Source organism: Magnolia sinica, chromosome 10, assembly GCF_029962835.1.
Source record: "Magnolia sinica isolate HGM2019 chromosome 10, MsV1, whole genome shotgun sequence".
Classification (NCBI taxonomy): domain Eukaryota; kingdom Viridiplantae; phylum Streptophyta; class Magnoliopsida; order Magnoliales; family Magnoliaceae; genus Magnolia; species Magnolia sinica.
The window spans coordinates 2,681,254-2,698,816 of record NC_080582.1 but is presented as its reverse complement, the minus strand read 5'-3'; the positions used below and the strand labels follow the sequence as shown (position 1 = coordinate 2,698,816).

At 38.7% G+C, this 17,563-nt stretch overlaps 1 protein-coding gene across 10 annotated transcripts; it reads right to left on the bottom strand.

Annotated features, from left to right (window-relative positions):
• Positions 1-4,364: 4,364 nt before the first annotated feature.
• On the bottom strand, positions 4,365-17,197 carry LOC131257753 (probable calcium-binding protein CML21). 10 transcript variants are annotated; one of them, XM_058258588.1, is made up of 7 exons: positions 16,946-17,191; positions 16,037-16,081; positions 15,758-15,800; positions 14,375-14,603; positions 6,949-7,157; positions 5,995-6,169; positions 4,365-4,746 (listed from the first exon to the last, which is right to left on the bottom strand). In XM_058258588.1, exons 4-7 carry the CDS (start codon positions 14,580-14,582, stop codon positions 4,628-4,630), a joined length of 711 nt encoding a protein of 236 aa, XP_058114571.1. In that variant the 5' UTR covers positions 14,583-14,603; positions 15,758-15,800; positions 16,037-16,081; positions 16,946-17,191; the 3' UTR covers positions 4,365-4,627. The 10 variants fall into 10 exon arrangements, with proteins under 10 accessions (XP_058114571.1, XP_058114575.1, XP_058114570.1 ...); XM_058258592.1 differs by having other exon boundaries at positions 15,758-15,797; XM_058258587.1 differs by having other exon boundaries at positions 14,375-14,634; positions 16,946-17,190.
• Between the last annotated feature and the right edge of the window lie 366 nt (positions 17,198-17,563).

The window sequence follows — 17,563 nt, the reverse complement described above, 5'->3', positions numbered from 1 at the left end:
TGTTGATTGGGTCACACAGACCTTTATAAAGGGAAAACACAAACATCAGCTTGATCCAAACTTTCATGATGGCCCCAAAGAAGTTTTTAACGGTGGGTATTCAATCACCACTGTTTACTATGGTGTGGTCCACCTGAGATTTGGATCTGCCACATTTTTGGGCTGATGCCCTAAAACGAGCTGGAAAAAAGACGAAGGGCATGGATAAAACGCATACATCATGATGCCAAAAGAGCTGGAGCGGATTAGCTACCGCAATGGCCTCGCCCAATACGGTGAGGCTTTTCAGCGGGGCCCACCTTGATGTTATTCTATATCCATGCCGTCCATCTGTTTTTTCAGATGATTTTAGGTCATAATCCCAAACACCAAACAGATCCAAATCTCAAGTGAACCATACCATAGGAAACAATGGTGACTGATCATTAAAAACTTCTTATAGGCCATAAAAGTTTTGAATCATGGTGGTATTTTTTTTCTATCTTCATCCAAGATTGTGAGACCTTATCAACAGTTTAGATGGAAAATAAATATCACAGAAACATTACATTTGGCCCCAAGAAGTTTTCAATGGTGGGGCGTGTTTCTTATAGTATAGTCCACCTAAGATTTGGATCTGCTTCATTTTTGGGTTCGTGTACTAAAATGAATTGGAAAAATGGATGGACGACACAGATATAGGATACATACATCAAGGTGGGCCCATGATAAGGGTTGCACCGTATTGGGTGAGGCGAGGCAAGGACAAATGACAAGAAAGAAAACTTAATTTCTTGAGAAAATGAAAAGTCTATTTTGAACTGTCAGAAATTAGGTTTCTGCTCCTTATCATGGAAACGGATTGGCTACTCCCCCTGCCAGCAGCTACGTGGCTGGTGGTCGGTGCTCTGTGGGCCCCACCATGATGTATGTGTTTCATCCGTTCTGTTCATCCATTTTCACATATCATTTTATGGCTTAATAGGAAAAACGAGAGGTATATAATTCTCAGGTGGACCACACCACATGAAAACAATAGTGATTGGATATCCACCATTAAAATCCACCTAAGGTCCACTACACTGTTTATTTGACATCCAATCTGTTGATTAGGTCATACAGGCCCAGATGAAGAGGAAAGGCAAAGATCAGCTTGATCCAAAACTTTTATGGCCCCTAAAATGTTTTTAATGGTCGACCCTCATTCAACAGTTTTTCCTGTAATGTGGTCCACTTGAGAATTGGATATACCTCCTTTTTGGAATCATACCGTAAAATGATCTTTAAAAATAGATGGACGGCATGGATGAAACACATACATCACGGTGGGGCCCACATAGCACCAACCACCAGCCATTGGCTGGTGTCAGGGGGAGTAGCCAATCCCTTATCATTCTCATTTTTTCAAACAACAAAATTATGATTTTTTGAGAAACCCTGGTTCCTTTCCCACCATTTCATTAATTTCAAACAGGCCCTTAAAAGAATGGGAAAGTAGTAAAGCCATGTTTGGATAGAAGGAATCCAAGGTGTGGAAATGAGAAAGTCAATGATTTTTATTTCCGCTGTTAATGTCCAAAAATAATACCATTTTCATGGGGCCATGTTTGTTTTGCAAGTAGAAATTCCCATCTCTTCAATATCGGTTACTTTCCTTGCTTGAGAAAATCAGCATCTTAATAAAGACAAAAGAAAGGTGTTCTGTATACCTTATGATATAGCCGTAAAGGCAATACCTAGATTGTTAGGCAATACAAGGTGAAACTTGGTTTTTTGAGACCGTAGCAGCCAATGACAAGGTATAACAACTATTACCTTGTAACGATCGAAAAATAGGCAATTTTTTCTATTAAAATCCATTTTTCCTCTCCCTTTTTTTACCCATTTTTTTCACTCCAAAATTTTTCCTAAATTACTCTACACAGATTTCAACCTCTTACTATATTTTTTAGGATTAAAATTATAGATCGAAGTGATTTGGACGAATAGAAGCTCCGAGGGCCTTTTTTTTTTAATCAATAGAAATAATATTTATCCTTCTTTTTTTTCCCCATATCATTGTGATGTATAAATATTAAAGACGAATAACCATGCTCATAAATTCACCAGACAACTAGATACAACACTCACAAAAGAGTGAACCATGATGCTACCATAAATACAAAAAATGAATACATATTTCGAATATTTACATTATTCTGAATTTTCTAAATATTTTTTTGAAATTTTTCGAACAAAGAAAAAAAAATTCAACCGTTATGGAGGTAACAGTTGTTACACTCCCATATCAGCCGTTACGGCCTATACCTGTATTGGTAATGGTGGTGACGGTTATGACTACTATTACCGATACGAAATACCTTGAATGGAAGTAATACCTTGGGTGTGGGTGCATGTGTTAAAAAAAAAAAAAAATCTATAGTTTTCATCAACACACCCAAACATACATTTCAAGTATGAGGAAAAATATTTTCCTTTCCTTGAGATTCCATCTATCCAAACAATGTAAGTTGCCCTAGAATGAGATGGTGGAACTTAGGGAGAGTGAAAGAAGAAGGCAAGCTGATCTTGAAGCTGAGCCAAGGGATGACTGCCTCTCTATAAACTGCTTCTAAAATCTATTCCAATAAAAGCTGGAGGAATTTTATAATAGTGCCATTCTACCCGATACACACGTGGTGGTATGTTTGACTGTAGAACGCACAACACGAGCAGAAACTGTTACAGAGATGAGCATGTTGAGTTTGATATATGGGAGGACTAGACACTGATATATGGGTGGACTCGACACGAATCGCTTACTGTATAAATTCTGTGGGGCCCACCATGATGTATGTATCTTATCCATGTTGTCCATCTATTTTTCCATATCATTTTAAGATATGAGCCCAATATTGAGGCATATCAAAAGCTTAAGTGGACCACACCACAGGAAACAATTTGAAAACTTCTTGGGGGCACAGAAGTTTTGGATCAAGCTGATATTTGTGCAGTCCCTTCATCCATGTCCGTGTGACCTTATGAACAGGTTCAATGACAAATAGATATCACTGTGGGCCCTAGGAAAGTTTCAACGGTGGACACCATTATCCCCATGTTTGCTGTGGTGTGGTCCACTTGAGCTTTGGATATGTTTCAATTTGGGGCTCATGCCCTAACATGATTTGGCAAAACAGATGGACGGCATGGATAAGACACATCACATGTGGGCCCCACAGAGTTTACTCAGTGCGCAATCAATGTCCGGGACGACTGGGAACAACTGGAATTTTAAATGTATTAAAAAAAATTAAGGGATATCATTTTGAGATGGTTCGGACTAAGTGCGACGAAAAGCAATGATTACTCCACTGAGGGGGACATTTAGGAGATGGAACGGCTTGAAAGAGGACAACAGGCAGGCATAAAAATACTTTGATTGAGCTGGTGAGAAGGGATATTGGAGGATTGATGTACTTCATGAGAACACTTGGGTTCACGTCAAACTAACCCGAGTTTGGTTTGGGTTTCAGTTGAAAAACGCCAACCCAATTTGAATTTGGGTTGCGTTCGGGTTGAACAAATTCAGTTCTGAGTTGGGCTGGGTTCAGGTTCAGCACCTTGAGTTGGAATTTGGGTCAAGTTGGGTTGCATGTTAGGTCAACCCAACCCGCCCGGATTCATAACCCCAAATAGCTGAGACCAGGCTATGATGAGGGCTGTGATACAGAATTCATAAAGCCAAACCCAAATAGCTGGGACAAGGCTATGATATGATGATGGTTCTGATTTTTTGTTTTTTGTTTTTTTTTTTAGTACTGTTAGGAGTCAGATGACAAATGAGTAATTTGAAAAATGGACTGAAGTCTCCTCCCCCACTTGAAAACACTGCAAATGAGTCATTTGAAAAATGGACTGAAATCTCCTCCCCCACTTGAAAACACTGCAAATGAGTCATTTGAAAAATTGACTGAATCTCCTAATGAAGGGTCTGCAAGCATGCATGTCATGTCCAACCACTATTTAGCACCAAATGTAAGATAGCAGATTTGCCACGCACACGAACATATAAAGCCCTGACCATCCACACGCAAGCACACTTGCACAAGATCCGAGCTTCCCGTCAGGTAGGACCCACTGATTTTCTGACCTAAAAATAGGGTGTCTTACTTCTTGTGGGCCACTACACAACAAATGGAGGACTAGAAACAAACAAAAAAAAACAACCAATAATCTGTTTGTTTTGTCTATTGTGGCCCACGAGAATGCAAGACGGCCTGATTTTTTAGGCAGAAGATCTAAGCAAAGTGTCCTACCTGATGGAGAACTAACATCTCATGCACGTCAAAGTTGGAAGCAGAGAGAATTTTCTTTTTCTTTCAACTAACTAAAATTGCAGCAGTCTATAGCAATAAAGAAGCTTGTTTGTTTTTGTTATTTATAAATGCATAGGAGTTCTGAATCTTCACTTGAGAGACTATTTACATGATAACTTGCAAAACCCAACAGAGGGGATTGATGGATTCTGATTGAAAATGTTTTAAAATCTCTCTACTTTGCCATTATTTCGGGAGAAAGAGAGCAAACCTCGCATTGGAATTCTCTTCTTTTGGGAAGAACTGTTTGCGGATGGCAAACGAATGGCGAGAAGCACGTCCCATTGAGGATCTCATTCTTCACCTTCGTCTTCATCTTCATCTTCAATTTCATCGATTCCGATCCAACGGGTAAATGCAAAGAGGAACTCCTTGAATGTCACCATTCCATTTTTGTCCCAGTCCATCTCCTCTGCAATCACACAAGGGATCCTAGTGATCGGAAACTCAATGTCTATTGCTTTCAGACAAGTCAGTATATATATGGAAAGGTTCTTGAAATGAAGGTTTATTCAGAGTCCATGCCTTTCTCCACATGTGGCCATCTGGCGAGTGTGTAGGGCATCCGAGCCATGCATCAGGTGGGTCCCCTTGTTTAGATGACCTGGCCTAAAATTAGGCCAGTTCACTCAGAAGGGCCACACATCAACAGTGAATGCACACTATTAACAATTCTTTTGAATTATCCACTGTTTTCTTATATTTGTAGCCAACCAAATGAGTTGAATGGCCCAACTTCTCTCCCAAATATCTTCCATGGTGGGGCTCAGTTCCTATTTATGGTTTAAGATGTTGCATTGTGTTTGGGGTGGGTGGGTGTTGGATGCACTATAAAATCGAATTGCGATTCATTCATTGGTCATAGAAGGTGGGTACAAACAAATTGCAGTCTACTTCTTTAACGATCATATTGATAATCTTGGCTCCAAATTGCACAGGAAGTTCAGATACAGTCAACCATGTGGGAAGTTCCCATACGGCCAATGCGAGGCCCACCGTTGATGTGTATGTGGAATCCAAACCGTGCATTTACAACTAGCTGTAATGCTTTATTCAAAGAGGAGGAGGATATATCCATCAAGATAATGGGTGTGCCCCAGTAGCACCGGTACCACCGATGGTACCAGGTAGATGTGGGGCCCGCGTGAAGCATGCATAAAGTCCAACCAGTCCATCATATGCATCAGCACATGGTACCCCGAGGGCATTAAGACTTGGGATGATCCGTGAATCAAATGGGCCACACCACAGGGAACAAGTTGGGAGGGAACAACCACCCTTGATTTGCATGGAACACCCACTATGTTGTATATATGAAATCCAGGCCATTCAAACCCTTCATCTGGTCTGGATGAAGGGTCAAATCGAAAAGCCCTCTCACATTGTTTCGTGTTGTGGCACACTTGACTGTTGGATCAGGCTGATTTTTAGCACTTGGAGGTAATATGAGGTGACACATCTGATGGACCGCTTGGATGGCCTTCATACATCATGTGGGCCACACATCTGCCCAGTACCACTGTAAGCTTACTGTAGCACTAGTACCACTAAAGCGTGCCCCTTGAAATAATGTAGAAGCGGCACTGAAAAAGCTGTCATATCTCCATAAACAATCTTTGCTTGTAAGCAAAAGAGAAATTATATCTGAGAGAGAGCATACCGAATCTTTTCATGGCTATACGCCCAGAAGAGCGTTCACCAGTAGTTGTTTCATTTATGGCCTGAACCATCTCATTCTTGCTGACATACCCATCTTTATTCTTGTCCAAAAACGCGAATGCATTGACCAGTGTTTCAAAAGTCGCCTCAAGATCTGGTAATCCCATCCGTGATTTCTAACATTTCGGTCATGGAAACACAAAAGATTTGAAGTTTCCTACTCACCTTTCCATCTAAGATAACACAAACACTCCTTTTAGAAAATAAGTTCTATAGTATGCTTGGGTTTTTAGTTTGTACAAGTAGGCCCTTTGTTTCAGTGATCTGAACTGTTGATATGTTCCCCCCCACTTTGGAGGGCCATCCCCAAAAAGTCCAAATGGTAAAAATCCTTGTCCTTAAATTGGGGGCCAGAAGATAGACGATTAAGAAAGAAAATACAGCAACAGTTTGCACTCATTCCAAAAAGGCGAAACATTCAACAGCTACGAACTTCCACTCTGATGGATGTTTGGTCTAGGCCCATCCATATAATATCAATGGTTTGGATCACTAAAGCATCAGCCCAATTGTACAAACTTAAAAGCCAAGCATACTGTGGAAATTTTCAGGCTGAGAATTGTAAAAAACCTGATTAATTATATGCTATTTATACAAAAATCTATGACTGAAAATTCTAAAAATTCTTACACAGAAGCAGAGAGAGCTGAAAATATTATCTGAATAGTGTTGTCAATTTATATCGAACAAAGTTAATGACTCAGGTCCAATGCAAGTGTCAAACAAGGCGGTCTTTTTCTTAAATGGAGGTATCTTTGCCACATAGGTGAGAATTCACTAAAGTTGTATGTGAAGAAAAAAGTGCATGCCTTAATCGAATGCGTAGAAAGCTCCCTGCAAAATGCGAGGCATAGGAGAACAATGAACTCATTGAATGGAATAATAAAAAGGATACAGCATGAAGGGCATGGGGATCATCGTAGAGAAGATATACGAGGCATAGGAGAACGATGAATTCATTGAATTTCATTCCCAAATTCGCTTTCTCATTTATATCACACGCCTCAAAGAGATCGTTGATCTCCTCCTCCGTGAACTTAACTTCCAGTTTGTGAAAGCAATGCTTCAGTTCTTCGGGATCTATTGCGCCATTTGAATCTTCATCTGTAAGGAAATAGCTATTCTTAATTATCCAAAACTTAGATAAACACCTGATAAACATCCCTTATGATTTTAATATACAGATATGATCATGTACCATCCAATTTCGCTAAAACCACAACACCGATAGATATTCAAGTAGTGTTTTCTTGATAGATGACAAATATTTACTAAAAAACTAACAAGATGTACATCAAAGCAGAGGGAAGCATTCCCTATACGAAGTCTCATTTCATAGAAAATAGAAGAAGGGTATTTCCAACCGTATAACGTATAGATCATGATGTCAAGAAAAAGTGTTATAACGACACAATTTTAGGAAAATTGCTACGTTCAGACAATCAGACAGTAAAAACTTCCAACTGCTGTCCTTCAGCAATTTTATATTAAAATCCACTCAGTTCATGGTTCTGAATGTCATTCCATTCATCAAGTATCAGTTGATTTGTCAACAAGGAGAGCTCTATATCAGTCCAATTGTGAACAGTGTTTAAAAATTTGCCAATGTCATCTATTATATTGGTGGATTTTATTTTCTGCGATACAGATATTGGGGGTAAGAGCACAGTTCACAAGTTATCAACAATATTATCGATCAAATCGTTGATACCTCATGACATTTTTGATACACAAGATATTGGCAATGGCCCTTTGAAATAAATAGTATCATCGATGCATGCAATAATATCACCAATATATTTATAATACAGACTATACCAACATTAATACCTGCGTATAGAAAATAGAAAGAACAATAGCCGATGTTCTTGAAATTTATTGGAGGGATATCTTCCTAGGGATGTTTTAAATAGTGCAATGTATATGCTGAATTATTGGATTTTTGCTTGAAATTAGTACATTAAAATCATATTTGTTATTTAGATATTTTGTCCGACAGCACATTTGTTGAGGCCCTATGCAATGAAAACCTTTTTTTTTTACAATGGAAACCAAATGTGTATAGTTCTTTTGGTAATACTTTTTAGAGTCCCGAGGGTATAATCATGTCTTTTAACATCCCCTGAAGTTCTGCTAAAAAGTTCCACCATTTTCCTAATGTTTCCCTCGGGCAGCGATACATTTCCCCCATGTCTGCAATATCATTGACAATATCAATACATGTTTCTGTATCCCAGGGGTGCAATACATACAACAATAATGATACATAAAACCTTGATAGTGAAGATGTCAGTGTTCGTGTGTTTTCATGTTGCAGTTTGAAATAAATAATGGAAAATAGCATTAGAGAATGAGGAATTAATAAATTCGTTTGAGTATTTCTACAATGGAAAACTATTGTGTATAGTTTTTTTTTCTTCTTTTTTGGTAATTTTGTGGGTATTGACTGTGTAATCATGTGTATTTTAACATCCCCTGAGGTTTTACTAAAAATTCCACCATTTCCTAATATTTCCCTCAGATAACAATATATTCCCAGTATCTGCAACATCATCAACAATATCAATTCCTGTTTCCGTATCCCAAGAGTACAATACAGATAACGATAACATTACATAAAATGTTGATCGTGAAGATGTCAGTGGCCATGTGTTTTCACATGGCAGTTTTAAAATAAACAAGGAATAATAGCATTAGAGAATGAGGAATTGTGTATAGTTCTTTTTCCTTCAGTGGTATTTTTTTGGGTCTTAACTGTGTAATCATGTGTATTTTAACATCCCCTGAAATTTTACTAAACAATTACACCATTTTCCTAATGTTTCCCTTGGAAAGTGATACATTCCCAGGCCTCTGCGAATCATCAACAATACAAAAACATGTTTCTGCATCCCAGAGGTCCAATATATATAACGATAAGTCAATAACGATACATAAAAACCTAATTGTGATGATGTCAGAGTTCATGTGTTTTCACATGGCATTTTTAAAATATGCAATGGATAATAGCGGATAATAGCATTAGAGAATGAGGAAGTAATGAATTCATTCGAGTATTACTATCAATATGCGTGCACACAGCCACTGTACATGTGGCATACATGTAACTCAATCCAAAACATCCAATTTGTGGGCCTAACCAAAGATGGGCCACAACCAAAATAACACTGACCAAATGATCCTAAATATCAGATCAAGGACCATCATATGGACTGTTAAATGGGCAGTATTCAGTGGTCTGAATTCAACAAATGAATGCCCACTCACTGCTAGGACCAACAAACTAATCTTATTTTGGGGATATAGCCCATCTACGGTGGTGTCATTATATTTCACGATTTCGACTAGAGTGAATGTAGGCCACATGTACAGTGGCTATGTGCACACTCATGGACCACCATCATCTGCCAACGCATCAAATAACCCCTCTTAGAAAACAGTAATGGCTCCAGATGGTGAGGATTTCAGCATCTCCATTCCAGGAAGTATTCAACACTCAGCACGTTGTTGGAGTTATCAGTATTTTAAATAGCTACGCTATGTACCGTGTAGCTTACGCTACGTAGCATAGCTTAGTAATGCAGGGGCATTTTCACACCGTGCTCAAGTGGGGTTGCCTGTGGGATGCAGGGGCACACTCGGGGTGGGCAGGGCCCACGGGAGAGGTCTCGTGTTCGAGACTCCTCACCGGGGGTGATTAATGCGCATTTCACACCGGGCTCCAGTGGGGTAGCCTATGGAATGCAGGGATACACTCGGGGTGGGCAACCCGTGTGAGGCGGTACCCATGTGATTTGGGGCCCACAAGGGGGGTTCGGCCGAGGTCCTAACCCATGAGATGTGGGGCCTGGGCTATGAGATAAAGGGATTAATTCACCATACTCTAACAGCTCAAGCTTTTAAAGCAAGTGGTTAATTGTCCTACATCACTTAGCCTTAACACTGCATAGCTCATGTAAACAACTTAAAGTCGCATATAGCATAGGCTATATGATTAATTTGCATACTCCACATGCTACACAAACTAGCTACACATTACATAACTCACATTCCAAGTTATTTTTCACTACAACATTAAAATCAATTAATGTTTTCAATGGTTTGTTACATTTTCTTATTTTCAATAAAAATTAGTTAATATTTTCAATGCTTTTAGTAAAAGAATATAAGTAACAACATAAAATCAGTTTTGTTTCTCTTTCTTTACATTTATATTTAATCATTGCCCTTTCCTATTACTTTAAGTTGCAAGTTGCGTTTGGTTGCACCAAAATCATGCAATTTTGTTAGATTTCATTATTAATCAGTCTAATTTGGTGTAGAATATCATAAAATTGGTGTGACCAAGTGAAACCCTGATTAAAAATCTAGAAGTAGCGTGTAGCTATGTAGCATACACTACACGCTATGTAGCTTACGCCTCACGCTTCAGCGGGGTGAACACTACAATACACGTTATTTGCTATTTAAAACGCTAGGTATTATAAACTAACGCCCCGTTTGTTAAATCTAAAGTCTAAAGCCTGAATCTGAAATCTGAACCTGAATCTGGGATCTGAAGCCTGAATCTGAAATCTGAAGTCAAAAAACTTGTTTGGTAATTATGGCTGAAGTCTGAAAATTAAGTACTGAATTTGAAACAACCTATTTGTTAACAAACATCTAAAATATCTAAAATATGTTAATTTGACACATTTGCCCTTATCTCTTGTTTGGAAATGTTTTACATTATAAAGAAATTATTTTTTATTAAATGAAATTATTTGTTCCATGCTTGTTTGGTCAAGCTTGACCCTGACCTACCACCCTTACGCGCTTCTTCAAGACAACAATCAATAAATAATTTTTTTGTCGAAATCACTCTATCTTACCCTACCACTATCCCTTGAAGCCATCGCTACAATAGTTTAGTATAAACTGAGAATTATTTAAAGAAGAACAATTGGGTAAAAATCTTTTAATAAATTTACTTGCAATTTTAATAAATATCAACTTGATCGGAAACTTCTGTGGCCCCTAAGAAGTTTTGAACGGTGGATGTCACTATCCCCACTGTTTTCTATGGTGGGGTCCACTTAAACTTTAGATCTATTTCATTCTTTTTCTTATGCAAAAAAACGATCTCCCCAAATGGCTGGACGGTATGGATACAACACATGCATCATGGTGGGTCCACAGGGGGCGTGCTAACGTCAATTCACTGGGATTTGGCTACTGACCTTGTCAGTATCTAATCCGTGTCCGTAAACAGTATACCACACCAACTATAGAGCTGAGTAGATACGTGTCGTGCGAATACGCTCTGAGCTCCAAGTTGTACGAACAGTTCAATGAAGATCAAAGTGACATGGGTCCTACAATGATATATTTATTATATCCATACATTTCATCAAATTTTAGAGATCATTTCAGAGCATTAGCCAAAAAATAAATCATATCCAAAATTCAAATGTACCACACCAAAAATAGCAGCGGGATAATGATTTTCACCGTTAAAAAATTCGCAAGGTCCACTATAACGTTTATTTTCTATCTAATCTATTCATAAGGTCAAAAATATCTGGATAGAGAGGAAAAACAAATTTCATATCGATCCGAAACTTCTGTGACTCCAAAAGGGTTTCAATGGTAGACGTTCAATCCCCCACTGCTTTTTGAAGTGTGGTCAACCTTATCTTAGATCTGTCTTATTTTTCAGTTCAAGCCTTACTACGAGACCACAAAATGGATGGAGGGTTTGGATATAACAAATACGTCATGATGGACCCACAGAACTTGCTAACGTCAAAACACTAGCCAATTCGCTTCCCATCCCGTACCCAGCCATCCGCTTCGGACGCTGATTGTGTCGTACCCCGGCTCGGAAGGTAATCCGTCCGGGCAAGGCTTTGTGGGGCCCACTGTGATGTAAGTGTTTTATCCACGCCATTAATCGTTTTTCTAATATCATTTTAATGCATTATCCTAAAAATGAAGCAGGTCCACAGCTCCAGTGGACCACACCAAAGGATGCTGCAGTGATAATGACATCTACCATTGAAAGCTTTCTAAGGGCCGTTGTGATGTTTTTTTTACCATCCAACCTATTCATAAGGTCACGTAGACGTGGATGAAGTGAAAACACAAATATCAGCTTGATCCGAAACTTCTCCAACTTGCAAGAAGTTTTTAATGTTGGACGTTTAATCCCCACCTTGTGATCCAATTAATCCCTGGACCTGCCTCTTTTTTTGGCTCATGCCTTAAATGATCTAAAAAAGTTGATGGACAGTGTGAATCAAACACATAAATCATGGGGGGAAATAAAGAAGTTTTACATGTTAAAAGGTTTTGTATTGCCCAAACAATAAGATAAAAAATTTCCATGCTAACTTGAAAAGGGGTAATTTTGGAAGTAATTTTTTTTTTTTAATAGAAAAATCACGGAGCGCATTCCACATTCACCATTAAGCCAGACTCCTGTCACGGAAAGAATTCAGTGAAAAATCACTTAGCGCTTTCCGATTTCAGAGTTAACAAACAACACTTGATATGGAGAATTTTCTCCATTCCGCGTTAAGTGCTACTTTTAAGAGTTAACAAACAGGCCCTAAGTCACCACTTGTGTGGGTTGGTGATTTCGTGATTTAAGAAGGGTATCTTGGTCATTTCCTGTAATGCCTTTAGACAAGTTAATAAAGCGTTCATTGAGCGGCTTGGCGATCAATTCAGCAGCGCAGGATCGGCATTTTGCAGGAATATCTTCTACATATGTTGGGATTGAGTGGTTTATTTTTGGGGTGATCTCTGACCCGGTCTCTTTTTTAAGGCATTATTTTGCTAGCTTGAATTCTGGCCTTTGATACTCTTTAATGAAATCTCGTTGTTGCTACATACCCAAAAAAAAAAAAAAAAAATACTCTCAAGGAAAGAGGTTTGAAGTGTCCTACCTCCTTTTACATTTTTCTCATTCACATCACATGTCAACATGGTCACACCCAATACTAAAACCCAACCCAGCTAATACAAGCGGAACCCAAAGGAAAAGCAAACAAAGGATGGCCGTGGAGGGGCAGTTGCAAGAAAAACCATTGAGCATGAGGCCTACACGTGCACATGGAATTCCATCATAACCCCAGTTGACAGCAAAGGTCACAAATGTACGACCATCAAACCAAAGTGTGCACATTCTTAAAAGTCATATATGACATTGAAATATAGGTTAAAATACAAATATTTAGTTCATATGAGATGCACACGGTTAATAACACCTATGGGAGTTATGTGCTCTCATTGCCAGTCCCTTGCCTGGATGAGGATGAGGGTTGCATCAGGTTGGCAACAGGTATGAAACTTTTGCCACAACTTTGATCATGAATCCTAATAAAATGGGGAACAAGATTCATGTACCTGACCCCAGTTAATTGGGATAAGGCTTAGATGATGATGATGAGCGAGGTATTCCATAATGGTAACAGTGGCCGTAACAGCCACTGCCATTACTTCTACAATACATACCTTAATGGCTGTTATGACCCTTTTTATTTGAAAAAAAAAAAAAACTGTTTCTGGCCGTTACAAGACCGTTACAGCTCTTCTTTTTTTTTCTGTAACAGTCATTTTAGTCCCATAACATGTAAAGGTTATGACCATTACCATTACATAACGGCTGTTACGTAACCGATTTGGAATACCTTGGACTCCATACACAAGCATTGTAAGTCTTGAGAAGATTGACTCAGAAAAATAACAATTATAATTTGAGCAAGGAGGCAGATCCCCTCAAATTGATGATTGCTACTAGTTTTCAATTTCAGATTGTTAATTCACGATCATCACTTAAGCATGTGTGATCACATATCAACACAAGTGCAAAAGAAAGAGAAATGTCCTAAACAAATACAAATAATAAATTAAACGAATAAGAAAAAAGAAAATGTGTGTATGCAAGCATGATTTCAGTGGGCACAAAGAGCATCAAGAGTTGGTATGAACATTATCTCCTGCCGTTGAAATATAGTCGGCTGGAATCTCTAGCAAGCACTTCAAATTGCAAGGTTTCAAATGCCCATTTGGAAATTTGTGTTAAGATTCTCTCCCCCACCATCGTTGAATGGTGGATGATATGTGTGCACCCGATCATTTTTTCATATATAATTCCACAAGGCAAAAAGAAGATATTTCGACATGTATGTGATTCATATGCAGCATGTCCTTGCTTGATATATTAACTAGAATCTAATATAAGATTACGGATTTAAGGGTGCTGAGAGGCTTTATTTTATAGTACTCATAAACTAATAATCAAGGAAATACCCGATCATGAAAAGAGAAGAACTCACCAAATTCCTCGAAGATGGTTTTGCATTTCCTAAAGCTCTGGTCAATTTTTGGGAATTTCAAGATTAGGCTGTTAAATGACTTCATGGCAGCTCCTTCCAATGCCCTCCTCTGCATTGCTTCGACCATCTTAGCCTCGAGTTTCGTTTCAGGTACACAAGGGTTTGTAGATGAGTCCCCTTTCTCACCCTTTCCAACAACTCCTCCCATCGATACGGGTCAAGTATGTAGCTGGCAAACCCCAGGAAGACAAAATGCACACCTTTTGTGTAAATGAAAGGTCAGACCTTAAAAAAAGAACTTGGACAAAAATGTAACATGAAGCAAATCCAAGGGCATTTAAAGTAACTAAGGGCAATCTACAAAATCTCGAGGTCAATTCGGAAATCAGGCTTTAGTTCGATTCAGCCAAATCAATGAACTTGCTGATTCACTTCAAAAAAAAAAAGAAAGAAAAAATCAATGAACTTGCCAATCTTTATAGAAACAGAGTTTGCATCTGGTATTCCAGGCCTGGCCAAACCAAGTTTACTCGGATGAGTTCTGAGTCAATCAACAAGCTTGTGAAGTATATTAGTATGTGAAGCTACAAAAACTGAAGAGACAAATAATCATTTATGTATTAAAGAAACCAAAAAAATAACTGTATTAACATTAAGAAAACTAAAGATATGACATTTTAGTAATGTAGAAAATACAATGTAATAAATAAATAAGCTGGAAGAATCACGGGTTAGAATCTTCAGAACCCATCTGCTTGATATCTATCTCATCCCAAACTCATCCCAAATCATATATATATATATTAAAACAGGGCCACTTGATGTATGGACCGGCCTGATTTTCTAATAGTGGGACCCTCCGAATGGCCTATATCTTGCACAAGCATGTGCCATGCTGGCACATGTGTGGCAGACTGCCTCTTCAGTCTATCCTTACTAGGGACACCTCAGGAGTCGTCTGGCTCCCTTGAATTTAAAGGGACCAAAAGAATTGATTTCCAGGCAACAAAATCTCTGATAAAGAGATTGTTTGTCATCTTTGGGCACTGGGAATGTAATTCTGTAGAAATACTTGGAAAGAACAAGCAGGAATTCTACTGCACGGGTACTATTTATAAGTAAATTACAAAAAGTCCCAGTCGGGAGGGAATCCATTTCCTCAGAATTTGAAAGTGAGCCTCTGGATGGAAATTATAACAAGAAAATAGCACAAAAGCTGGAACCGGTTTCCAACTGGAAACTGTTTGCTTTTCCAAGATCCCAATGCAGGAATTTACCCTCCTCAGGATTCCATTTCCAGATGGGTAACTTTTCCAGGGAGCCAAACAACCCCCAAGTGCTTCTCCTCTATCAAAATCAGATTAGAAAGCTATAACGACTAACCTGTTCCTTTTCAACCTTCTCTCATTCAATCTTCATAAAACTGCTAAAAAGAGGTAAAAAGGAAAAACAACAAACAAAAAAGCAAAAGAAACCATTAAACCATCTTCGAGCAATCTTCAAGCAACAGATCTAATCCATGTTTCTAATAATTTCCGCATTCACCAAATGAGGGGAAAAACAAAACATGTAACAAAAAACAGGAACCCAAACAAGCAATTGGGGGGGGGGGTGGGGGTTGTGGGTGAGGAAAATTCAAATCAAATATAAAAAGATATTCACCTGACCCTTTCTGTTTTCTGTCTGTTATTGAATCTTCATAAATAACTGATAAAAACAACATAGCCATCAGATGACATCAGAAGTGAAATTATAATATCATTGCCCGAAGAATATCTTAGTGCTACAAGTGAGGTCCATCGTTCAGTGATCCAGACCGTTGATAAGATGGTCCCCACTGTGGATGAACTACCCGCCAAAAATACCACAGATTGGAAGATCCTAGCCATCCAATCTTTGGCCTTTTTAAAGGTTGAACTGCCTATACTATTTTGCTCCAATCTTTAATTCAGGCCAAAAATCAAATGGTTAACATTGTCTGAATAGGGTATTTTTGGGGGGCATGGTCCATCCACAGTGGGGCCCATCAGATCAACAAAATATGGACCCCTTGCATACATACAAATGACTATTTCCCCAATGTTTAGCTAATTTCCACATACAAACATATCTATTTTTAAAAAATAGGGGGGGGGGTGTGATTTATTGGGACATGGTCCATCCATAGTGGGGCCCATCAGATCAACTCTGTGGATCGTCAAACCATGGACCCTTGTGCACATACAAATGACTATTTCCTCAATATTCAGCTAATTTCCACATACACCATGTTTTTTAAAGATGATTTTTTGGGCATGGTCCATCCACAGTGGGGCCCATCAGATCAACTGTGTGGATCGCCAAACACTGGACCCTTGTGTACATACAAATGACTATTTCCTCAATGTTCAGCTAATTTCCACATACAACCATTTTCCAAAAAAAAAAAAAAAATTCTAATAACATATTTAGAATTTTAAAAATTGTTCAGTTCATTTCAAAATGCACCCAATAACCAAAAAACAAAATAAAATAAAATACGAAACAAAACCCACAAAAAAAAAAAAAAAAAGGAGCAAAACAAGAACTCACCTCTTCTGTATTTTCTTTTTCAGCCTTTCTCTTATTCACTCTGTATAACTAACAAGAACATGATAGAGAGAGAGAGAGAGAGAGAGAGAGAGAGACGTAAGCGGTGTTAAGCAACAGATCTGGGGTTGCTGAAATGGGTTTTCTGAGATCTTCTTGGGAGGAAGGGTTGGTTGGGTTTTGTCAAAAATTCAAGGGGATTTTGTAGCCAAGAAAGGCGGCGCGTCTACCACGTATGAGCGAGAAACCAGGACACATCTACTCCGCATTTGTACGCTTTTGCCACTACTTTATGTTAGAACATCAACCGCCTTGGAAACTTTCCGAATGATTTTTATTTTTTCCTTTTTTCGGATTTTCAATATTCTTATACACTGAGGGTATGCCTGCAATCTTAGTCCTCGGGCCCTTTACGGTACATGTTGGCCCAACATGGTGATCCTAACCATTCACCTGGTGGGCCACTTCTTGGATGGCTCATATTATCTTAGAACAAGATTGTACAGACTGGATGATCCTGGAATCCAGTTAGCGACTGTTTAGGGTGGAAGCCGATTGGGTACTTCCCCTGCCTGTCCCAACTACGGCTGAAAGTCGGGCACCCCCTACCGACCCATGACT